We start from the raw sequence: 25,207 nt of genomic DNA, 5'->3' as shown, positions 1-25,207 counted from the left end.
AGAATTGCACTTTTTAATCCCAGTTATTCTCTTAATGCAGATGTCTGCTTTTTCTCAGCAGCACAAAATGAGGCTTTGACCCTTTGCTTTTCATTTAAACACTCTTTTCCCCTGAAGTCCCTGGCCAACTGTTCTCTTTACAGCATGTTTCTATAGCGACTGAATGGTAGATACTCAATATATTTCCCTTTCCACTTGTCTTTGAGATTAGAATGACAGTGAAAAAACAAAATGTTATTTAAACAATGTTCCAAAAATTAAGCCTGAAGCTGCAGCAAGATGGCATGGTGTCTCCATATCAAATGAACTCTAACTTTCTCAGCTTCTGAGACAACACAAAAACAAACAAATACCATATTTATAGATGAAAGAAATTCTTTATGGCTCACTAAAAAACCATTGCTTGAGAAGCTGATATACAAAGGACCAGGAAGACATGGATTCCCAGGACCTTAGAGAACTATCAGAGTCTTTCAGGCAAGTATTTCATTTCTTAAGCAGCCTTTTGACTGTTTATTTCATCTTGCTTACATTAACAGCATTTTTTAAAAAGGTGCTGCATTTGAAGCAGAGAATACTAACCAAGATACGCTTCACATGCAGGTAAAGCACTGTTTCCAGAAAGAGACAGAGAAGTACATTTTTACAATAGCTAATATGACAATGATTTATCCTCCTGAGAAAAAGGCTAAAAACATTAAGAAGGGAATATAGCAAGCTAGAATAAAAAAAAAGGGGGGGACTCAGCTGGTTCAGGTTTTACATATGCAAACAAGCAGTATGAGAGGGAAAATATTGAGCATAAGACATGTGAAGTAATGAGGAGAAAGATCAGGTGTATCTATCTTCCTGGAGGCTGAAAGAAGGAAGATATTAAACTGTGCTTTCTGGTAAATTGCCACCGCCAGTTATTGACAAAGTTGTCAATTATACAGGATTATTTTGATTGATGATACAGGAGGAAAGGGGGATTTAGAAACACATGGGACTAAAAGGAGAGATAGGAATGAGCTGCACATGATAAATGGAGTGGATTTGAAACTTAAAGAGCAAATAGGCCAGCTTCAGAGGATATAACTAAATATCCTTAATTAGCATGTTAGAGTACTGCAATGAAACCATGCACCTACTTTTAAAGTTTGATTGTAGAAAATGAATGTAAGAGAAAAGAAGCAAGAATGATCTGTGCCATAACACTGCATGACATAAAACTTACTCAGGTAACTTATATTTTGCTAATGTTTAAACAATTTAATTATATAAAAAAGGAAAGCACATCTGTAACCACTGTCCAGGTTTGTAAGATATTAGTTCACTGCTAGACTTATCTTACTGAGATTTGTCAGACAATGCATTAGGTAAAGAGGGTAGAGCTTGAGTAAATTGTTAGATATCAAATAGTTGATTAATTGTATTGATTGAAAAAAAAAGATATTCTCAGGTAAATAGGCAAATATTGGGAACGAGCAATTAAAAGGAGGGTAACACCTGGCACCACAATGTTTTTAAATTGGTCTAGTACTCTGAGATACGGAATATGAAGAGTGTTTTCAAGTTCTTAGAATCAGTATCACAAAGCACAGTTCTACGAAAAATTTGCTCTGATGAAAGTTTAGGGAATATCTGCTGCTACAAATTGCTCAAGGGAGTGAAAGACGCTTAACTGTGTTCGCGAAGAGACAGTTGAAGGGCTAGGATTTCAACGTCAGATTTGAAAGAGCTAGGCCTAGAAATCACAGTTTTGGCACTGGTGTCTTGTTTGATCATGCAAGTGGCCTAACTCTTGTTTTTTCACTTTTGCTATACAGTGCTTCAGTAATGATCTTCCTGCCTCCCCGGCACATCACCAGCTTAAATGCATCAGCAACTAGAGTATTATAGATATTATGGGAGTGTACCCAAAAATACTGATTTAAGAGGTTCTCAGATGCCAGATATGACACCACCACAATTTCACCTATATTACCTTTCTAAAATACTCGATTTTGTTTACTGATATTAAATACATTCTCTGTTCCCAGTAAATAAGGGTTGAGTTGCCACACTGCAAGCTACTCCATTTACTCAGTCTTGAGTGAGGGAAGCTACTGCTAACAGAACTTTATTTCTAACTCTCTACTTTAATTGCTACTGTGGGTTCCTTTCACCATGGCTTCGTTACGTCGGCATCAAGATCTTAACTAGCTAATGCATTGGGTAACAAAACTTAGATCTTCAACACATGCCACCAATAATATTTTTGTTTCTTAAGAAGCAATGCTAAAAAATAGTTAACTGCAACAAATTTTCCAAACTATGACAATTAAACTGGACATATTAAACCAAGTCTCAGTAGGGAATGGAAAGATGAAGTTGGCTAATGTTATAGTTAATCATCATTGCGAACCATGTACTTTGGTGACTGTACATATCCACCCAGGTCTTCCCTCAAAATGGCTCTGAAATAATGGAAAAATGAAAGACATTATTTCAATATAGTGTATAATATATATGTCATGTAACATGTGGTATCAGTTTCCTAGGAATCTTTATAATGGCTGTTGCAGGATTCATCTCGGCATAATTTATTAATGCAGGATTTATCATTCTCTGGATTGCTGTTTTCCACTCATAGCGCAGGGAAGCCTGGGAACTAACAGAAAAACAAAATGTCACTTATTTTTTGCTTGCTTTGCCTTAATTTTTCTGCAAACTATGGGATCCGTCTAACAGGCAAGAACAGAGGAAGCAGCAGAGCCCTGAGCCAAAGTTCCCAGGACAGCAAAGACAATGGAGCGGCAAGGACAGTTTGTAGGCAAAATCAAAGGAAAGGCATGTGAGGCGAGACAGGGCTGACCACAAGCCTGAGAAAAAAAGGAGCCCTGATACAAAACATTAAACAAATAGCATTTGTGATATACAGAATTATTCTGCCAAACGCTATCGGAATAAGTAAATAACATTTTAATACAATCTGTGAAACTGAGTCACCTTGAAGGACTTGTCACCATGATAAACACCAGTAGGATTAGTTCTCTGACACTAAAAACAACTGCTGCAGTATTAAAAATAAAAATTAAAAATAAAAGCTAAGGCAAAGAATTTCTGACCACAGAAAACTGAATTGTTAGCTATGAAGTCTGCACTATGTGAAGCTAGTAAAGAAAATTAGCTGTATGTTCTGCATTTGTAACGGACTGGTTTCCAGAGAAAGGTATGACCAATCTAAAACAGACCTTTAGAGCATTTTTTCTTTTAGCCATTAAAACTTTTTTTTTTTTTTTTTTTTTTTAAGAAATGACACACACAGTCAAGAGAGGATCATTTCAGACATCAGCAGTTACTGACATAAAAAGCAAACTTTGCACCATTGACTAGTGGAATATCACATCTATTTTGGGAAAATACTGGTTTAATCTTACTCTGACTTGTGAAGCATGATGAAGAGAAAACTTAAGGCTTCTTTACTCCTTAAGGCTTCATTATCCTGGGATACTGGACAGTTACCCATTTTGTTTCGACTTCTTGTTAGTTCTCTTCTATGTAAGACTCTGCTAGACTGGCTAGAATACTACTCATTTTTGAATCAAGAAAAAATTGCAAACAAGTCCTGCTAAAAAACAACATTGTACTAAGTGACATCTAGGAAACATTTTTTTGTCACAGATATAAATACAAAACAAAACTTGAAATATTCTTGTCTTTTTATTATTAAAAACAGTCATCACTTTTGACATTTGGCAAAGAATCCATGACTATCTCTACTTTTCAGGAAATTAATTAGACTATTCCAAAGTGACTCTATGTACACAATTATTATATTCTACATCAGTTTTTCATACTGCAAACTTTTGATTTTGTTTCAGTTACTCAGGAGATGATTCTGCTTTTAGTTTGCTTGTGTGCTCAACAAAGGATTCTGGCTTCAAATAAATTTAATTTAGATTTACAGATGTGCAGGTAACAGGAAAACTGTACCCTATGGCTGCCACAGATATTACAGAGAATGCTGGTTTATGCTCTTTACCGTCTAGGCTGATTCATCCTTTTGCATGACACTTCTTTTGACATCAAACCAATGACTTAGAAGCCTGTCACTCTAAGCCTTTTATTTTGTGAACCAAAGTTTATTTAATTCCAAAACAAGTTCTCAAAACTGTTTGTTAGAGGACAAGTAAAGAGGACAAATCTTACAAATTTTATGGACAGGCAACTCTCCAGAGGGGGAAAAAAAAATCTGTAATAACTGAAGTAGACTTGGAACTTCCATAAAGACAAGTTTTTCTAATTTCACTACACAGTGATAAAGGAGATGGTCCAGACCTACACAAACATTTCAACTATGCAGAAGCTGTACTAACAAAGGGGCAAAAAAAGTATCTTTCCCTAGTTGTTATCCAAATTCTCAACAGGACCAGTTTTACCTAAGAACATCACTCCATTTACCAAGACGCATTGCTCCATTTCCTGCTCTTGTTTTAGGTCAACTGGAAGCTTCTTTTTTCAGTTTTTCTAATATCTCATCTGGTGTCATCGATACCAAAATCTTCACCACTTTGTCACGTGATTTACCACCCTGGTTTAGACACACACACACAAAAAAAAAATCGTTCAGAAAATCACCACCACATACACATTCCAAAAATCTCATTGTAATGCCAATATATCAGATACTTGAAAAAAATCTTAGCGTGTGGGTATGCAGAATTGACAGCAGTGAGAAATGGTTCATCAATGTTCTTTCTAGCTATTTTTAATGTGAAAAGCAGTGTCTTATCTACTATCTTTTTAAAATCAGATACAGCTGTTGGAGCATGCCTTAAATTAATGCTCTTTTTATAGGCTAGAAGGAGAAGCAAGGAGTGATAAATCTCCATAATTCAGTTGTATCATCAAGAAGCAAGACCTCACCTACATTTGCATTTTGTTTTTTAAAAAGTTACTATATATTTTTGATAGATATGGACTTTCAGATCTTCCTTGAACATTACATTCCAAACAGTATTAGTTACTCTTAGGCTGAGTTCTCAGACTGATAATTATCAACAAGAGAAAAAGAAAAGGCATTCTAGAAAAACTATAAGACATTCCAGATTCATACAGCATTTATGAAAAATAATCAATAATATTTCAAGTATTACCAACAAAATCACTATTTAATGTAGGAACTGACAAACCTGCAATCTCATTTCATATTGCCTGTGGTCATCAACCTTGCTGGCATTCAGTAAAAACATTAGAAACAAACAAGCTGTATGTTAATCTGTGGCCTAGCACGTAGGTATTTGAAAGGTTCACAAGAGACATCCTGAAGGAGGAAAAAGTTCTTAACCTTAAAATACAGAAACAAGGCATGAATTAAAAAAAAATAGATTTGGGGGCAATTTAGCCTACTAATGATGAAAATTAAGACCTCTGCATAAAAATCCAGTGATCCTGGTTTTTCCCTGGACCGCTTCCTATTTGGATTGGTTCTGCTAATGTTATCATTTATAAAGCAAGTAGCAGTATGAGAGAACAATCAGTAACAAAAAGCACTTGTTTTGCACACCTAGCAGATCAGAAGAGAAATGTGAGCGACAAGGAAAATACAGACTTTACCACTATGCTTCACTGAGAACAAACAGTGGTTTGTCAAAGACAAACACCACCATGTGATTATTTGGATGCTGTAGGTCAGAACAACTGAATCAAGAAGGTCACACAGCACTGGTCCCTTTTATGCTTGACTCTATTTAGCATTTATGAGAATAATTTAGTTAAAACTCAACATCCCTTTCAGGTAGAAAAGCAGTGTTATCTCTAAAATATTGATAAAGATTAAGTAGTTTGCCTAGGATCGCAGAAAAAAAAAAAAGAAAGAAAAGGAAAAAAAAAAAAAAGAGGACTCAAACCCTGGCATCTCTACCTTTCAGCAAAGCAGCGCTAAATTCACTGATCATGTTGTCGTTACCACTGTTAATAGACTTCTACAACTACTACATTAAACTTACAACTAACACCCAAAAACAAGAAGGACCATTTTTCATTGTGCCCTCATGTTCATAAACTATAAATGAACAGGGTTGGAAAAAACTGACTTTAAGTACAATGAATTAACAGAATAAATTATTTATTCAGTGTAATGAATAAAACAAACAGTTTCCACTTGCCAAAGCCAAAACACGGAAGTTCCACCGCTACAAAGAAATTCTTAAGGCCCAGCTATAATCAAAGTATTTATATATGGTCTTACTGTTACAGAAGAGTTACTTGTCAGAAATTTTTCACTTAAATACAGAAGTATCTTCAAAAACACACTTGTGAAGTTACTAACAAAATACACATTTTATGCAAAGCACCCACATTTTACGAAGTAGATTTGAAATGAAAACAAGTGGATCTTTAAAGGCCACAGAAAACATGAATGACACAAGTTTCAAAAATATATCACAATGAGAACCATTCTGATTAAAGATCTCAAAACTAGCTGCGGTTCCTCCTCTACTAGCTTTCTTCTGAGTCATTCCATTAACTCAGATGAACATAATTCAAGTATCTTGTGAACACTTTTAGACTGAATGCTAGAAACTCGATCTGTAGTACTTAGTGAACAGACTCCCTCTATCAAATGTCCAATGAATAAATTTCAGAAGCTTGAATTTGAACTGCAGCAGGACAAGACTGAAAGAAAAGGGGGAGGAAAAAAAAAGTACCTTCTCTAAAATAACTTCACTCTTCTTCACCTCCAGCACCTTAGAGAGGTAGCGACACAGCTCTGCATTTGCCTCCCCTTCTGACGGAGGTGCAGCAATAGCTACACCTACTGCCTCAGCCGTCACATCTGTAACAAATATTTTAAAGAGTTTATGCTCAAGGTATTCAAAGTGTCTAGTTCTTAGCTCTTAATACTTAATAATACTTTTGGACACATTTTTAATATAAATCCAAATATGCTTCCAGAACAGCGGGTAACTTGCCACTTTTACCCTCCACAAATTACTCCGAGTTAAAACAGTTAGCCAATACAAACCTTACGGACCTGTATTAGACTGTATCTAAGAATTAACCACGGCAGTTGGGGCATTGTGCTAAATCTCTCTATACAATGTCCGTTATGTTGCTGCTGTAGATCCAGCATTGCGGCATGCACCATTACCCGCCCAAAAAAGCTTAATAAAAAAGCTTGCACAGAGATCTATGGCTATCACGAACAGATTCTTGGTAGTCAAGTGTGCCTACATACTGCACTATAATCTATTGCCAGCATTTACATTTTACTGAACACAATTGAATCTCTGCAAATCGTCCAGTGCTTTTTGAGTGTAAATATTGAAATACGTGATTTTAAAATTCATGTCTGCTCTGCTTCAGCTTTTAAATTTATATATTTATTTAAACACTACCAATTATAGCCTTAACTTGCTTTATTGCTGTTATTTTTCATTCCTGTTGGAATATCTAACAGTTGTAAACAGACTTTAGCATCTCTCTGATGAGGGACACTGGATGTAGTAAGTTGTACTACAGATAAAAGGTCCGTATTAGCCTCACACATACATATATAAGACTGGCTTTAATTTGTACACAAGCAAGTACTGATTTGTAGAGAAGGTACATATGTGATTAAACTTTTATAGCTAGAAAAAAAGCATATAAGCTCTTGGGACTCAAGCAGTATGCATGAAATCAAACATACAACTGACATGCTGATCAAATGTGTTTTGTTGTTACTTCTTTCAAAAAAAAATCAGCTCAAGAGCGTTTATATAATGCTCACAGCCCCACTCTGTGCTACGTGCAGATGAGCGTGAAAGAACTAGTCCTGTTTTCTTCTTCTAAGGAAAACGTGAAATTAGTACTCTTCAATTTTCTGTCGAAACTTTTAACAACTTGGGGGTGCAGAAGAGTTGTGGTCTACAGTTAGAAAACTCATTTTATTGTTGTGTCCTGACTTGTTGATAGCTGTCTCTGGAGTGAGAAATATTATCTGCACTGCACTGTCCATCCACAAAAGCTGCGGGCCTAGATTTCCAGTAAAACCAGTTAAAGCCCTCAAACCGCCCTGTCCCTCGAGCTCGGAGCGCCTGGGCCGCGGCGCAGCGGGCGGACGGGCTCCCCCGGCTGCGCCAAGTGCGAACGGACGGACTCGGGGCGGCCAGAAGTCCGCCCGCCGCCCGCCGCGCCTCGCCAGCGCGAGCTTCCCGCCGAGCCGGGCGGCCCCCCCCCGCTCCGCGCCCGCCGCCCGCCGCGCGGAGCAGCCCCCCGCCGCGCTAGCGCAGCCGCAGCTCTTCCGGAGCGAGAGGGGACGCAGCGCCGCGCCCAGGCCGAGCAGGCCGGGGCCCTGCCCGCCGCCCGCCCGCGGCAGCGGCCCGTACCTGTCACGGCGCTGCGCCGGCACCCGGGCTTGGCGCGCACCGCCACCCGCACGGAGCCATCGCCGCCCGCCGCCACGGGCCCCGCGGGGGCGGCGCCGGCGCCCTCCGCGCCGCCCCTTCCCTGCAAGAGAGACACGCGCCGTCAGCGCCGCCGCCGCCCGCGCCGCCGCCGGCCCCGAGCCCGCCGCCCGCCCGCCGCCACCTTGCGGGGCATGGCCGCCCCCGCCCGCGGCGGCCGCCGACGGAGGCCGCCGAGGGCCAGCATGCCGCGGCGCAGCCCTCCCGGCAGCAGCAGCTAGCCCCGCCCCCGGGCAGGGCCCCGCCCCCCGGGCAGGGCCCCGCCCCGCCCCGCCGCGCCTGCGCGCTGCGGCCCCGGGGAGGGGGCGGCCCCGGGGAGGGGGCGGCCCCGGGGAGGGGGCGGCCCCGGGGAGGGGGCGGCCCCGGGGAGGGGGCGGCCCCGGGGAGGGGGCGGCCCCGGGGAGGGGGCGGCCAGCGCAGCGCTCGCTCGGAGACCGGGGGCTCCGCGTGGGTAATTCCGCCTTCCCCGGTGTACGGCTCAGGACATAAACAGGCTGTTAACTTTTTTTTTTAAACCATCACCAGCAATCCGCTACCAGAACACGACTTCATGTTGGTTCGATGCTGAAAGTTCAACTTGCATCTAAAATCCCTCCGACAATAAAATAATGAACAGCGGCTCCCGCATTGCCTTCTTGCCAGAGTCCCCATAGTAAGAGCTCTATTACTATAGTAACGCAGGTCCGTAAGGCCACGCCACAATTACTTTAGAGACAGGCAAACTGGGAACGCGGCAGCATATTCACTGTCTTTCTAAGACAGGCTGGGGAAAACGTACCTTAGAAGTTCAAAATGAGTAATATTTTCCAGTGGAAAAGGTGAATCTTCAGTAACAGAAAATTTGACCAAGTTAGAAGTAGCAAGCTATCAACAGCTGCCTTTTCAAAGGCAGTATTTGCAAGTGAAATGATTTATGCTCTTGCTTCCCTATTTTAAAAAGTAAACTAATTACTGCAACAGTAAAAGCATAAAAGGTGAATGTAAACACTTAATAGCCCCATAGTAGATAAGGTTTTTTTTCTGTGTTCTTAAATCAGTATTGTTCTCAAACTGTTGCCGTAGTTTGTGGGAGTTTGAGAGACCTTTGTACAGGATTGTATACAGGACTACTGTTTTCTGTGAAACTACAACAAATATTGCAAGACACTGAAGACTATATATGTACCTTAACTGCATCGAATTATTGTACACATTCTGTAAAACCAGTTGTACACAAGTAATCCTTATTTCATACTAGGTTTTTAGTATTTAGTATTAGAGCATCCAGTCATAAAATTACATCATTACAAGTCTTGCATTCTCATTTTCACATTATACATTTTCTTACAGGCACATATGTATATACAGTGGCTACCTCCATAACCAGCCTTATGTTCCAAAACAGCCCTTCTGAATTAAGAGATCCTGGATACATCTATATTGCCGATTTTGACTTAGTATTTCTTCATCACAGTTGCTGATGCTGTCTGAAGTGCTAAGTCCATTAATTCTCCATGGTTCACCCGAAGAGTCAAAATGATAGTAGTATGAATCCAGCTTTGCTGATGAACTTTATAAAAAAAAGTAACGCAGGTTCATAGGGTCATCCCGAGGTTATTTTCAAGAAATGTAAGCTGGGAATACAGCAGCAGATTTACTGTCTTTTCAGGACAGGCTGGGGAAAATGTACACTAGACATTCATAATGAATAATGTTTTCCAGTTTAAAAGGTGAATCCACTATGCCAGAAACGAAGGGGTCAAAATACAAAGCCATTAATCACAAGATACTATTTAAAACAATCTTTTCAACATAGAGCGTACTTATTTGACTTGAGGCTTTGTTAAGAGGAAAAGCTAAAGTAATCCCATTCTGCCAGGAATCATGCAGAGAAAACAGCTTTTCTGGTACCTCTCAAACAAGTTAGTTTTGTTTTTACATATTCATGTAATTTCACAGAATTTTGTGACTGCCACCAATAGTGACCAGAAGTCTGTTGATACACTGACACATCCAAGGTGATCATGTGAAATTATGTATAAAATATTATTTCTGGTATCTGTCCATCTTCTATTGATGTACCATTATTGTTACCTGGTGAACTGTAAAAGACAAAGCATGTTTTGCTAGCAGTAGGAGATTCATGAATCACTTTCTTCAATCCTTTTGTTCCATAGTGAGAATCAGGACCCTAGAAATATCAGAAGAGATTGCCAACTGAATGGAAATGTGCTGCAAAACCCATCAAGTGCTTAAGTTCTATTTATTTAGATTATTATACTAGTATAAAATTAATGTATCCACAGCAACTTAAGTTACATACAAAACCATAGACAAAAGAAGCAAAAACCCAGAAGTCTATATAATAAAAAGCTTCTTTGAAAGGTTTACCTTTAAATGAGTTTACCTTACTAGTAATGAATGTTTTATAACATGTCTCCTTGTCATACAGATTGTCCATACCCTAACTTAGTTCTCTGCCTCAGCTTCTTCTTTTAAATGTGCAGTATTTTTTCCAACCTGCTCAACTTTGATATCTGTATAAGGAACTAGATTTAAAAGAATACTAACTTTTAACTATTTTGGATAAAACACTGAATTAATAAATTTGTCTTTTAACATTAGGTGGAGCCATTGCTAAAATAAATCACTCCTTCCTGTATTTCAAGCACTAGTATGTAAAAAATAATAAAGCTTTCTATTTTCTCGGACATAGCTATTGGCCAAATATTCTTGACTAAGTTTTTTGGGGGTTTGTTTTGTTTTTTAATTTTGATACAGACAGCTGCCAAATTAAATATTGTAGGTAGCACTTTTGCACCAAACAGGACGAGTGACTTCCATTAGGATCCATTCCAACTCCCATACAGAGCCAGAGAGTGGGAAAACAAAGGAGAAAAACTGAGGATAAATTATCATCCTCACCTCTTTCACTTCAGTTATGAATTCTGAGCTGTGGCACAGAACAGAGATAGTACAATTTTACAAGTTACCACAGAATGTAACTGCAGCCTTCTTTAGCACTGAACATAAATTACAGACCTAGAAGACATTCCTCCATCAGAAAACACGTACAAGTTAAACAAAATCTTGGGTTAAAACATCTTCTATATTGTTCTTACTTTCAGTGTAGCACAAGCTGTATAGCAAACTGTCGGTAAAATCTCTATAGGTTCTTTGAACATAACTCTGAATGTATTGGCAGTTCCATCACAACTAAATCCAGTATCATTTTGTCCTAGTGTCTGATTCTTCTCATAATCAATTATCTGCATAAAAACACAAAAATGTTATTTTTAGGTTTACAAGCTTGAGAAAGATTCCTGTTACTTGCATATAAGAATATTATAAGTGAACACTTGCCTGCTCCACCCAGTTTTACTAGAAGAATAGTGCAACCTCAGAACTGGAAGGCAGGTATAATTTCATGACAATACCATTAGGATTCACCCAGCAGTGTGCTGAAGCACAATTTTTAAGTTTTTACACAGGCAGTTCATCTGCAGGCTGAATTCAGCCCACAAACTGCACTCCAATCAGGTTATAGTCTTTGCTTGGGAGGAGATGGAAAATAGTTGTTAGATGTTCAGCTTTTGACCTTTATAGACTTACATACAATCCCATACTTCAATTTACTAATCTTTGTTGTACATCTACACTGCCCACATGAGAAGTACAAAACTAGTATGTAGGCTCTGCCTCTTCACTGGCTTTGGCTAATTCAGGGAAACAAATTTTCACAAATAATGTAAACAGACCATGGTACAGTCTCAGAAATAAAAAGGAACGCGTATTTCAGTGTCTCAATGATCAACAACTCCACTCAAGTCTACAATTTTATTTCTATTTTACGTTCAGTCTAAAAATTACACTCATACTGCATATTCTATTTCTTTTCAGTTTTAGTGGAGAATAGAAATCACTAGCTAAGATGCACACTTATCATTTTGGATAGCAATTCCTGCTGCTGAACAGCTCTTGCAGAAGTTGGATAGCAGATTATTAGAGTAACATGAACGAATGCATCTTGTGATTACTGCACTAACAAGAATCCAAACAGCTTTAATATTTTATCATTAAACTACTAAATGATTTTAATTGTGCACAAGTAAGAGTACACCCTGCCTAAAAGAGTGCTTCAAATTGTGGGGTATTTTTTAGCCACAATCAATAGAAATACTAGAGATTATAAGGCTGAAGTCATACACTTCACACAAAAGATGTATTTGTAATATAAATTATCACTATTTTAAAACAAGAATAAAATGATTAACTTTCTCTGTAGCTCTCCCAGTGCTTCATGCAGGTCCAGGAAGAAAGGTGGAGCGGCAGAATTTAAATACCTGGCTGAAAAGATCGTATGACAAAGTTTCAGATTCATTAGGAACTAGAAGTGCTTCCAGAATAAAGGAATCTGTATAGGATGGATGACCTTCACCTGAATGACAGGGGTACACTGGCCTTTCAGGCTGGATCAGGAGTGTTTCTCAAGTCAATCTCTTATCATTCCCACTTAACATGCTTTGGTTTGCTTGAAAGAACTAAATTCTTTTCAGAGGAAATAAATCTGGAAAATACACTGAGGGAGCAGACAAATGCTTTTCATCTGCTATCAGGAATTTAGTTCAGAGGATCAAACTACAGTTAGTACAAAGTAAAAATCCCCAAATATATATAGCATAGTTGCTCAGTCTTCAGTACCGTCTGTTTTGTTCTAAAGATCTATTCCTAGTGCACTATGCTACTTACTTACATAGATATTGTTTGAGAAAAATCAAACTAATGGCATTTCAGACCAAAGCATTTACAAGTGAGCTTTCAAACTGAGGAATGTGGAAAAAGCAACAAATTCCTTTAAAACCTCATCCCAGATACATTCTCTGGAACATCATAAGAGAGAAGACATAATGTTATTTCATGAAAGACTGACACAAAAATTCTTATCCTTAAGTACAGGATGGTCAGAGAATGGAAATAACCTAATAAGAAACAGAACAAAAATAACCTGCCATTTAAAAAGATGCCTAGAAATGAACAAAGGAACAAAATGAACAAAAGAACAAACAACACACCAGTAGCACAAAGCCCTACAGACTCTTTGGTGGGGTTAACACCATTGGGATATAAAATGAGCATCAGCAGGTTAAGGTCTTCACACAGAAGTCAGAAGAATACCACCACAAATGAATCATTTATCAACAGAAGAACCTGAGGGGATTCCCACACAGGAACTAGTAAGTCTAAAACAGTTATGGTAACAGTAATGTGCAACCTTCCACCTAAGACTGAAGGAGTAGCAAACGATGTCAATCCTTCCGAACAGTTGTAGGTCTGGGCAACAACAAGCCTCTGAAGCCAATATGCACACTAGACAAACTGGGAACATAATACACATGCTGCAGGGTCAGACAGCTGGTCTATTAGGTCCAATATGCTCTGGCAGTAATGCTTCTGATGGACAGGATCTTAGCCTGGACTCTGCTGTCCATTTATCCAGCATGCACAACTGTTCTTCTAGGGATGCTACAGTGTGCATTCTCCTGTTCCTGTTGGAATCTGTTAACAGATCTGTTGTTTTTGAATGAATGTGTCCAAATACCACCAGTCTAAATGGATATCTGTCTCCTGTGATAACATGTTTAGCATCCTCTGTATAAAAAAACAACTCCTATTTATTTTGTTTTCCTGCTAGTCTCAGTAAGAGTCTCCTAGCTCTAATATTGTAGGATTTGGTGAATAACAAACAATTCTGCATTTACCTTATCCATTTCCTCTGTGATTATGGATCATACCTCCTCATAGCCTCCTCCTCTTTAAATTGAAGATTCCTAGCATTTCTGGTCTCTTCTCATAAAGAAGCAGTTCCATTCCTATAATCATTTTAATTACTTCTTTCTCTACCTCTCAATACTACTGCATGAGATCGGGCCTGAACATGGGGGCATACCTGCCTTTCATACAGCAACACAGTGTTACCTTCTGTCTTGTTTACACTATCTCTCTGATGACACAGAACCTTTAATGGGTTTTTCTGGCAGTCACTACATGTTGTGTCACTGATTTCAGAGAACTGTTGATGACAAATCTGAGATCTCTTTCCTGAACTGCAACTGCCTGAATTACTAGAAATTTCAATGACAGACGGACTTAGTGCCCAACAAACATATCAGAAATTTGTAAAATTCATTTGCCACAAGTTTACAGGAGTTCAAGGTTAGGCTGAACCAGCATTCTGGAAATAGATTCACCGAGTGCTACTAAACAGAGAAATCAACCCATTCTCAGGAAATTCCCTACACTGAAAATAGTTGGAAAAGTTCCAGAAGAAGAAAGGGAGAAAAACTTCACATTGCTCTTATTTTTCCCAAAGCACCTGCTTATGACCTCTGCTGGGATCAAAACACAGATTAGATTCTTTGCCTAACATACTGCTCCTACTCAATTCAAATATACACTACATGTTTTGCAAATGTTACTTGTCTGGAACAAGCAATAGTTTCTACATATGCTATTTCAACAGAATATACTGTACCTGTATATTAACTTGATAATCTGTGGGTCCATGAATAGATCCATATAACCCAAACCCCACTACGGAAATTCTTCTATTAACTGTGAACCTAACAAGACAAAAGCCAAGAAAGAAATTTAAACAACTGTCACATTACCTTATTCCAAATCATATAGAAAGGCTTCCATTTGAAGAGTTGGAAAGTGAACTTAAAATGACATTACATTAATATTTTTTCAGTAATGTTTTCTATTAGATTTCAACAGCAATATGCTGAAGGTATTGGTTTTGCAGGTTTAAGCTTTGCTAATATACAAAGATATTCTTTCAAATCTCACCGAAATAAAAACAGATCAAGGCTTGGTATTTTAAAATGAGATATGCACCAAATAATCATCAGAATCCTGCGCTCTAGAATGCATTCAGCCTTCCAAAAGTTTGTTCTTTGCTCCTTTGTATTTTGCTATGTGTGGAACAGTTTAAGTTTCCTAATGAAAGGAAAAGATCAAATCTGCCCAAACAGAACCCTCATGTTTGTTACTGTATCTTAGGCCAAAAAAGCAGCAGCTGAGTAATATGTTCCCTTTCTTTCCACAGTTCTCTGCCTCTCCTCCAAATAGTTTCAAAAGTCATACCTAATCCGATCACTTGTTCCACTGTAGCCCCAGCGACTTTCCACTTGCTGGAACCTGTTAATGCTGCATTCTTTTCCTCTAAGACAACATCTCGGTCGGTCAATATAATCTACTTTGGGCTTAGGATTGACAGTAAAATGAAGAAAGAGATTTACTACTTCCCGATCTGACAAGATTCCAGATTGAGCAGGACCTGTGAAAAGAAAAACTTCTATGCTGATTCTAAGAATTACTTCAACTGTTGCATTTAAACCACATATATATGCAAACTGATAATGACTAACATTTTCCAAAGGCCAGAACATCTTCTGCAGGATGATCTGCTTTGATTAAGAGTGCATCACATCTTTCCTTAGTAGGATATTAACAACGTAATAGAGTATTAAGCAAGTAAATACCTGCAGATGAACAGTACAGTTGCCAGTGTGGTCTAACACCAAGACAAAGAACCCAAATACTAACCTGCTGCAAACTCTTCGATAGTCATTAGTGGAAAACGGATTAAGGAAAGAGCTCTTCCAAGCACTTTCTGTTTGTTTCCAAATGTCACAGGCAGTTGTTGTCTTTGACATTCTGCTTCTGCCCAACGAACAACAGCTCCAAAGAGTCTACTTTCTCGAATACTAAGGGTGTCTCTTTCCAGTACTGCACATAATGTGTCTAAAGAAGACGTTAACAGATTTGGATCAGTATTCATTCAAACTAATAGCAATTCTACACATCTCAAGTAAGCTTAAAAACTAAACAAATAAAAGACATTTATAACAATACAAAGAAAAGACAATTTGTCTTATGTCTAAAATAAATCTCTTGTTCTTCATTCTTTTATACGAATGAGAACATATTTCATTTCCTAAGTAAAACAGTTCCTATGGAGCTGCACAACTTTGTTATTAGTAAAGTATAAGAAACTACTTAGTGAATACCAATTCAAATAAATAATACTGGGAACAACTTCAAGAAATAAACACTCCTTGCAAGCATAGGTGCAAGCTAATTCAGCAAGAATTGAAGTAACTTCTTCAGAAAAGGCTCTCATTTATCATCTAAAACTTGAAGGTGGAACACAGGATGTAAGGAAAGGCATTCACAGTTTCACAAAAGCAAATTTTCCTGTATAACTCACTCATTCTGGCATTTTACGAACAACAGAGAGATAAAAATTTTGTAATGAATATTTAAGTCTGTTCTACTTTTCCTCTCATACAAGCCTGAAAAACAGTGTTTTCACATTCTCAATATTCTGTCTTCTTCAGAAGTTATTACACGCCCCAAATTTCAGCAAGGCACGTCTGGTATCATAGAAAATATCACATCTGAAAGTTCCCACAGATTGAGACATCAAGAACAGATATGAACAGTCACAGATGGTACCATAAACCCCCTGAATACAAGAGTTAATAATGACTTCACAATTTCTTTAAGCAGCTGGAATACCTGCCCTCAGCCTTAATTTTTGACACATCTTAACTGAACTGGAGTAAGATCTTAGACATATATAAGAATGGAATTTGCAAAAAATTGAAGTAACTAAATTTACAACTACTAGTTTTTCCAAAAAAGTGAAACAGAAATCAGCAGTTTAGATTTTTTTTTTAATGGATTCCACAATTTTTACCTGATCTGTGCAACTCTGAATAAAGAAGAACCATGCAGCAACAAAACAATATGGTTCCTTTCAGAACTGTAATACTTAGGCCACAAAAAGTAACTTACCAATATCAATATCAGTAAAGCCTTCTGCACTTATTGCATCCATGGTGCTTTTGTCTATCGTGTCAAGACAAAGACTAGCAAGCTGAGGTTCATCGAATAAACGAGCCTAGGAAAATAAAGAAATACCACTTTGGTTACTCTGGTATTGCAAGCATCAAGTTGTCAAATCACTAATCTTAACGAGCAAACATTTTTACTCCAGAATAGATTTTAATTGGCTGATTTGTCTAAGTACACCTTGTGTTTATACCTTAAAGGGCACTTCAGTTATTTACTACTTTGAGGATTTAAGAGAATTCACTGCATGCAAGTTTTCCTCCCCACATATGTTTTCAGTTCTGGCAACATGATAAGTAAAGAAAGTACAAATCAAAACTACTATAGTGAACTGAAATATAGTACTAACAAAAGTTACAATATTCATGTAAATACACTGGAGAGTAAACTGGTCCTGTCCAAGTCCACTGCATATTATTTAAAAAAAAAAAACAAAATCCTTTCCTTCCACATTAACGCCACCAGGCAAAAAAGCAGGACAAGTCTATACAAATGCTAGCACAGAGCAATGACGCGTTTTCATACATAAGCTAAACTATGTCATGGCTAAATCTACTGTGAAATATTATTTAGTTATTTATCTCCAAATATTGATTTTCATAGTAAATCAAAACTAAGTTTAAATGAAACCTACCTGAGTAAGTAACATAAAAGCATTATCTGCTCTGAGGTGCTTAGTTAGAAAATCCACACAATGTGCTTCCAGGGCTGGAACTGCATACTTCTTAGCAGTGTAAAGAGTAGTCATAACAGTTTCTGGACCAATTTGAACTTCGTCTGAGTAAAGAAATCTGGAAAACAATATACAAATATAGATGATGAAAATGTATCTTGATGTGCAGTCAAGTACAATGTAAGAATCTCTTTACATTTGGAAAACATATTACACTGTGAATATGTAACAACTGACCACATGACATTTTTACAAACTAATAAAACAGTTGAAGAAAGAGTATTATATTAATCTAAAAGCATACATTTGTTTTAAATGTGTATTACTCCCTAAGACTGATCTAGCTGTACTAGTTATACATAGCTACTAAATTGTAAACAACAGCTGAGCTGCAGAATTACTTAACATACTAATGCAATCTCTTTTGATGCACTAGGAAGACCTGTATTTCTAAATATGTATATGAACCCTCAATGGCTGTATTACTGATTTTAACTTACTGAAAGCACATGCTAGCTTCCCAGTCATGAGCAGAACAATGTCAAGGACTTCTACTGTGATAACACCTTATGTCAAAGTCACCATTCTCCAGGGTACAGAAGAGAGAAAAGCAAGCAATATTCTAGTAGATGACCTTGAGTCTCCTATTCCTGCTGCAGGCTGCCACAGCAAAACCTCTGGCTTGTCTCCACTGTTGGAGACTACACGATTGGTGGAGGTTTTAGCATTAGCAGTGAGCCAGAAGATAGAAATCTTCACCAAAAGCAGCAAAAATCTTTCCTGAGCAGCTGTCACTTGAGACCAGACAAGACAGCATTTATTTTGAGGTTTGGTATAGACAGGAGGACTTTAAAATAATTATTCTTACTCATGGCATTGAAGGTAACAATCTTATCAATATTTCATCAGCTTTCAAGATAACAACCAAAAAAATCAGGCAGGTAGAGATGGAAGACAGGTTTAGAAGTTTTAAAGTAATGATAAGCAGTTTGTATTCAACAGAAGCCACCTGTGGAAGCAACAACGGGAGATCTATGTAATAGAAACCTATAGTTAAAAGTTTCAGTTAACATTCTTCATTATTATTATTATTTGCTTTCTTAAAAAAGAACTAATTTTCAGTCACATCTAACTGCTCATTCACGCTAATCCACAACCAAATATAGCCTTGAATGTTAAACTTGGTGTCACTTACCAAGCGGTACACATTTATCATTACAATACTCAAATTCATTTAAATTTCGTTCACACCACTTGGAAAATGTGAGTAACGCTTTAGATTAACTCTTTAAACAGGATTGATATCAAACAGTTTTTAGAAAGGAGTTTAATTAAATACTGAAATGTAAATTAGTTGAAGTTTCATTTAGTTCATTTTAAAATGAGTTATTAAACCTATAAATTATTTATTACTGATCAAAATAACAGAGGGACTTGTCAATCACAATCACTGAAAAGTTTACTTACAAAAAACTAAGATCTAGTAGTTAGTTTTCAACATGCAGTTTTGAATACTGAGTTGACAAATTGTTCATTAAAGCACTAAAACAGTGCATTTAGATGTCAGTTTTAAAATTAAAAATCTGTTTTAAAATGTCCTAACCATGTAAGAGTTTATGTGATCTTGAAATCCCAATCAAATAAGAATTAAACATTAACAGGCTGAAGAAGAACAGCATTACCAACCATACACTACCAATTTTACTAAATCCTAAAAAAATCTGTTCATCATGTTATTTTGAAGAACAGGATCTTGATTTTATTCCTTAAGAGCATGCAATTTGAAGCCAATGAACTGACCCACTAGAGGAGCTTATCTGGTGTGTGGTTCACTTTCTATAGTAAAAGAGTCACAGTGTAGCTCCAAGCTATCAATTCTGGTAGCCTATACTTCCCTGATCCTTCCTTTCTCAGGAATCTTGCAGGCTTTTTCCTCAGATGATCAGAAGCTGAATATATGACTAAAGGACAGGAATCTAAATGTGGCAACAGTGCAACAGACATGGAAGATTTTCATTCATGTGAGATCTGTGAGCTACAGATGCTTTTTGGTCCCGTGGAGAATATACCTGAAGCTCTGTGCTCCAGTCCCCTCTCTGCTGTGTGGCTAGTTGTACCTTAAGGGCACTCCCCAAATGAAAGCGTATGTGCCAGTGACAAACTCACAGGACTTAAGTGTTTGAAGTTTTAAGCAAGAGCTGCACAGCAACTCAAGTCCAGCATACTGATCTCACGATCTGTTTATACGAATCGATCACCAGAGGCCATTAAAAACTCATAGTAATACAACACGTGACACAGTTATATACTTTTAAACTGAGAAAACTCACGATAGGACAAGAAATGTCCAAATACATTAGAAAAATCACACAGTCATTTTGTTGTGTTTAATATTTCAAATTTTGTACAGTGCCAATACTCTTCTGGCATTTGCCAGAGTCAAAAAGCAGTCTTTTGCAAATAAAAATGTGTGAATTTGCAAAGTTAAGAGGTAGCTGAAAAAACTATTAAAATGGTAATAAAGTAATTAATTATTCTATAATTTCATATAATCCTACAGTATTTTCCTTAAGTGTATGGATTGATAACCATGATTCATTTCTCTATTCATAAAGAACAACTCTAGATGTGTCTTATCTCTGAACAATCCCTCTGCTCATGTGCCAGCAACTCTGCAGGCTGTGCTGACTCTCCCATTTGTGGCAAGTGTGAACTAGCATTCCTTTATGTTTATATCGTACTTCCTCCTCTACTCATCAATTCATGTGTACACGTAAAAAGATATTTCCCCAATCCTTTTTCTCTCTGCTTCTGGTTCTCCTTTTATCTAAACTTAAAATCCCTCCATTCTCTCCTCCACTGATTTCAGAGACCATTTTTTTCTTTGCTAAGAAAGAGAAGAATAAATTAAAAGTAGTTCTCCTTGATTAGCAGACCGCTAAGACCAGTGGGGTTCCAGATTACTACTTCTCCTTCTCTGTTATCTCCCTCCTTCCTTCTCTTCTCCTCAGAAGTTTCTGACTCACATAAAATAATCTGCTCTTTGGATAATGGTTACTTTTATTCTCACCAGGGGTGTGGAGTGGAGGAACACTTCTAGAGGACAGGATAGTTTCCCAAGTGACCACTCAACTATTTATTTCAAAAAAGTATCTCAAATTTTATGCCACTTTTCTTTACTCTCACTCTTAGCACTTCTTTCTCCCATAGCCCTATTACCTTCCCAACAACTGAAATATTTTCACCTACTTAAAAAACTCGAAGATATTTCCCAGTTAGCTGTGATTACCCCTCCATTTACTGCCTGTCAAAGTCCTCTGCTAAGACATTTAAAAGGTTAATTTCATCCTATGCTGCCACTTCCCTTTATACTATGATCAAAGTACAAGTTAAATTACTATAAAATTACATTTTAAAATAAGAATGAATGGAAATTTAAAAAAACTTATTAAAAAACAAACCAAAACTCTGAAACACAGAAACAGAGTGCTAGTATGAAACTACTTTGATTTTCCAGATCTCAGCTATTCAAGTTGTGCGGTTAGAAATATGCAAAAGAAGTTGATTAATTATGAATCAGAAAAAAGCAGACACAAACTTTGACTTAATTTCAAGTTCTTAAGGTTTTATCTGCCAAACTCCTGAAGCAGTCAGCTTCTTTAGAAAAACTCCTTTGGAAGAGTTTGAGAACTCTTCAGGCAAGAGGAATACCGGATGGTAAGCCAGAACACACACCACAGTCATTTTTAGGCCTCTGAGCTTAGCAAATTATTTTCTAAGAATGTTTTCTGCCCCTACCCAGTAAGTTCTAAAAGTCCCCTTCCTCTTCCATTTCTACAGTTAAGATTTTAGCCTAAATGATAGATAAAGAGGACTTGCAACAACTTTCTTCAGGAGGAAAAAAAATCCCCATAACTTATTACTCAAATTACAGCAGTACTATCAATTAAAGCTTTTCTTCATTATTTTTAAATGTCTCAACTCCAAAACTTTGGTATTTTAGAAGCCCCTCTCACAAAAAGGTAGCAATTGTACCCATTTTAAAATTGTGGATGAATATATCCAAAGACAAATTGAAAAACAGACCTCATATTTCACATTAACTAGATAAATACTAGCTGTTTAAACTGTGCAGTTTTTAACAGCTTTTTTCCTCTCCATAAATGTAAATCTCAAATTATGATCTATCTGGCAATGAAAAACTAACATTGAGGAAAGTTTAAATCATAAGACAAGGAAATAACAGTCTCACTGGACAGATGAAGACTTTAAGAAAATTGGAAAATTTTTCATAAAAATCTTTTTGACATTAAAATACACAATGTATAAGTAAAACAGAAAAGATTTTTTTGAACATTAAATAGTAAATTCCCTCTGAAAATTTTTATGTGAGTTTAATTTTTCCTTTACCTTGATGCTTTTCTGCTACATACAGGCAAAGATTCCAACTGACCTAACTTCTAGCCAGTACAGCTCAAGCTGGCCTGTGCAGAGATTAACAAGGGGGTCCTATAAAAGGCTACCACCACTACCTGCCAAATTTATTAATGACAGATAAAAGAGGATAACAATACAAGGTACAGTTACTGTGCCTCTTCTGGTCAACAACAGGAAAAAATAGATAGTCTTACAGTCAGTATATGTAAAAAAAAAAAAAAAAAAAAAAGTGTATACTGGTATGGAAAAAATCCAGTACTAGTCTGTATTACAGAAGCTTTCCTCAGATGTGTTTTTAATATTGTGTTGCACTTTATATTTATTCCAATATAAGCTCAAATATACACCTAATAAAGAGATATATCTTAAAAGCTACCATGTATTTCAAACCAAAGAAAACTTCAAGCCTGAGAAGCTTTAACAGTTCTTCAGTCTGGTGGTATTTAGACAAGATATAATAAGTTTATTTACTTAAGTCCCCAGACCATTACATACTAGCAGCTCTACAAACACAAGATGGCTTTTGTTAGATTGTAACAACACCTCATCATTCACTTTTACAGGTTAAGTGTTATCCTTCTTACTGCTACTTAGAACTCAACCACTTTTGTGTTTACATTTTTACCCAAGCTAACTTATCTGATTACATCCGCTTTTCACTGTAGCACATTTTTTCCATATATATATATATATATGTACACACACACACACTTTCATTTACTTTAATCTTGGAAAAGACTTTTGCTTGAAAGACATTTCCTACTATTACCCACTCTAGTACACAAACTCTTCACCTTGTATTTTCGCTACTCCTCATTTGCTGAGAAGCCACAGCATAAATAAAATTCATTTGCTAATGAGTAAAAGAGACAGCAGAAGTTGCTGCTGCTATTCTATGGTTTTTTGTTTTTTTTTTTTAACCTAACCCACTCCCTGCCCAACAAATCAGTTGCTCCCATTTCAGTGATTACTAAAAGGAGTAGGTAATTCCTCACTGTTTGTTGTTGTTGTTTTGGGACTGAACAGACCTAAAACCTGCTAACACTGTGGATTTTTTTTTTTAACTTCTCCATTACAGAAAGCTTTGAGACACTGAATTTCTTTCCAAATCATAGTATTACTTGCATCCTAAAATCTCCATTATAGAAATGTTTTATATATTTCACAAAGAGTTTGTCTAGCAGAGGAGTTTCCTTCAGAAAAAAACAAAAATCAAAGGTTAGGGAGTTTAGTCATACTAGCACACCTCAGCAATGAGCCTGACACACAAAAACCATCAGTAATCGTTTCTATGAATACCATAAATTTTATTTACCACGACACTGAGTAAAGGTAAAAGATGGGTAAATTTATCAGTTTTGTGAGTATGAGAAGCAGCAGATCCTATTCTGTCTGAGTTGGAAATTAGTAACCCACCTCACACACATTTCCTCACCACTGCATCGCTGGCCTCACTTGGGTGGTTTATGTGTAAAATTAGTTAGTTAACTGCCTTCTGCTACATATTCCCCCTCTGTCCAAAAATACCTGAAGTAAGCGCAACTGTAAGGGGTATCATTTTAGTAGAGATAGATGACAACTTACTGTAACCACTGAAAAGGAAAACTAAACAGCAAGATTAATAAAATTTCAAAGTAAATGTCAAATGAAATTAAAAGCATTGCACAACTGCCCCGGTTCTTTTCGGCCATTACGAGAAGGTGGATAGCTGCAGCACGCGGGAGAGACGAGCGAGCCGCTAACCCCCACCATTTCACCCCAAAAATGGGGACACCAACCAGACAGCTAAGCACGGCGGGCAGGCGGGCGGGCAGGCGGGCAGGCGGGCGGGCGGGCGGCCCCCGCGGCGCTCCCGGCCGGCCGCGCGGCCCTCGGGGCAGGGCTCCGCGCCAGGGCCCGCATGGGGCCGCAGGGAGCGCAGGGCGCCGCCCGCCGCCGCCCGGCCTCGCGCGCAGCCCCCCCCACCCCCTCACGGCGGCGGCGGCGGCGCGGTCTCCGCGCGCCTCGCTGCCCGCGCGCAGGGAGGGAGGAAGCGCGCAGCGGGGCGCAGCGGGGCGCAGCGAGGGGCCGCCCGCCGCCCCCCCTCCCGCCCCCGCCGCGGTGCCCCAGGCGCAGCCCGGCCCCGGCGCGGCCTGACCTCAGGAGCGCCAGGAAGGCGGCGGGCTCCACGTCGGGCAGCTCGATCTCGGCCGAGGTGGTGGCCATGCCGCCGTTGAACATCGCGTCGAAGACGGCGCTGCCGGCCGCCAGCACGAAGCGGTGGGCGGGGATGCGCTGCTGGCCCGGCCCGGGAGGGGCCCCGCCGCCGCCGCCGCCGCCGCCGCCGCGGGGGCTGCCCTTGCCCACCACGAAGTGCACGTCGCTGAGGAGCTCGTTGGAGAAGAGGAAGGCGAAGCGCTCCCGCAGCGAGCCCTTGGTGGCCTGCCAGTTGTACAGCGGCTCCCGCTGCAGCACCGCGCCGCCCTCCGCCGCCGCGGCAGGCGCCTCCGCGGGGGCCCCCGAGCCGCCGCCGCCGCCACCGCCGGCGGCCGCCATGGCCGCCCGCGCGGGCTCCGCCGCGCCGCGCCGCGCCGCTCAGCGCCCGGCGGCACCGGCACCCGCAGCCCCTCCGCGCCGCCGGCCGCGCGCCCCAGCGTCAGCCGCTAACCGCCCCCGGCCTCGGCGGCGCCGCGCATGCGCCGCTGCCGCCGCGCGGCCCGTCCCTCGGGGCGGGCGGGGCCGAGGGGCCGCCGCGCGCGCCTCAGGCGGCGCCGCCGCCGCCCGTGCCTGAGGCGACGTCGCCCGG

At 39.2% G+C, this 25,207-nt stretch overlaps 2 protein-coding genes across 2 annotated transcripts; both read right to left on the bottom strand.

Moving 5' to 3' along the window:
- Positions 1 to 3,665: 3,665 nt before the first annotated feature.
- On the bottom strand, positions 3,666 to 8,598 carry C10H15orf40 (chromosome 10 C15orf40 homolog). The gene is made up of 4 exons (XM_062584120.1): positions 8,539 to 8,598; positions 8,337 to 8,457; positions 6,675 to 6,802; positions 3,666 to 4,555 (listed from the first exon to the last, which is right to left on the bottom strand). Exons 1-4 carry the CDS (start codon positions 8,548 to 8,550, stop codon positions 4,463 to 4,465), a joined length of 354 nt encoding a protein of 117 aa, XP_062440104.1. The 5' UTR covers positions 8,551 to 8,598; the 3' UTR covers positions 3,666 to 4,462.
- A 974-nt stretch (positions 8,599 to 9,572) lies between these two features.
- Positions 9,573 to 24,957, bottom strand: BTBD1 (BTB domain containing 1). The gene is made up of 8 exons (XM_062583928.1): positions 24,560 to 24,957; positions 17,947 to 18,103; positions 17,256 to 17,361; positions 16,002 to 16,199; positions 15,540 to 15,732; positions 14,926 to 15,013; positions 11,516 to 11,662; positions 9,573 to 10,584 (listed from the first exon to the last, which is right to left on the bottom strand). Exons 1-8 carry the CDS (start codon positions 24,955 to 24,957, stop codon positions 10,426 to 10,428), a joined length of 1,446 nt encoding a protein of 481 aa, XP_062439912.1. The 3' UTR covers positions 9,573 to 10,425.
- Positions 24,958 to 25,207: the final 250 nt, after the last annotated feature.

This window comes from Rhea pennata, chromosome 10 (genome assembly GCF_028389875.1).
Source record: "Rhea pennata isolate bPtePen1 chromosome 10, bPtePen1.pri, whole genome shotgun sequence".
NCBI lineage: Eukaryota > Metazoa > Chordata > Aves > Rheiformes > Rheidae > Rhea > Rhea pennata.
The sequence above is the reverse complement of the archived record's forward strand: the minus strand, read 5'-3'. Positions and strand labels throughout refer to the sequence as shown.

Excerpts from the sequence above, each read along its gene's own strand:
- C10H15orf40 (XM_062584120.1), bottom strand. Across the intron at positions 6,803-8,336 it reads CCGGCGCAGCGCCGTGACAG|ATGTGACGGCTGAGGCAGTA; the intron begins GTACGGGCCGCT and ends TATTTGTTACAG. Across the intron at positions 4,556-6,674 it reads GTGAAGTTATTTTAGAGAAG|GGTGGTAAATCACGTGACAA; the intron begins GTACTTTTTTTT and ends TGTCTAAACCAG.
- BTBD1 (XM_062583928.1), bottom strand. The coding sequence starts at position 24,957 with ATGGCGGCCGCCGGCGGTGGCGGCGGCGGCGGCTCGGGGGCCCCCGCG. Across the intron at positions 18,104-24,559 it reads GCCTTCCTGGCGCTCCTGAG|ATTTCTTTACTCAGACGAAG; the intron begins GTCAGGCCGCGC and ends ATTGTTTTCCAG. Across the intron at positions 11,663-14,925 it reads ATTATCAAGTTAATATACAG|ATAATTGATTATGAGAAGAA; the intron begins GTACAGTATATT and ends GTTTTTATGCAG.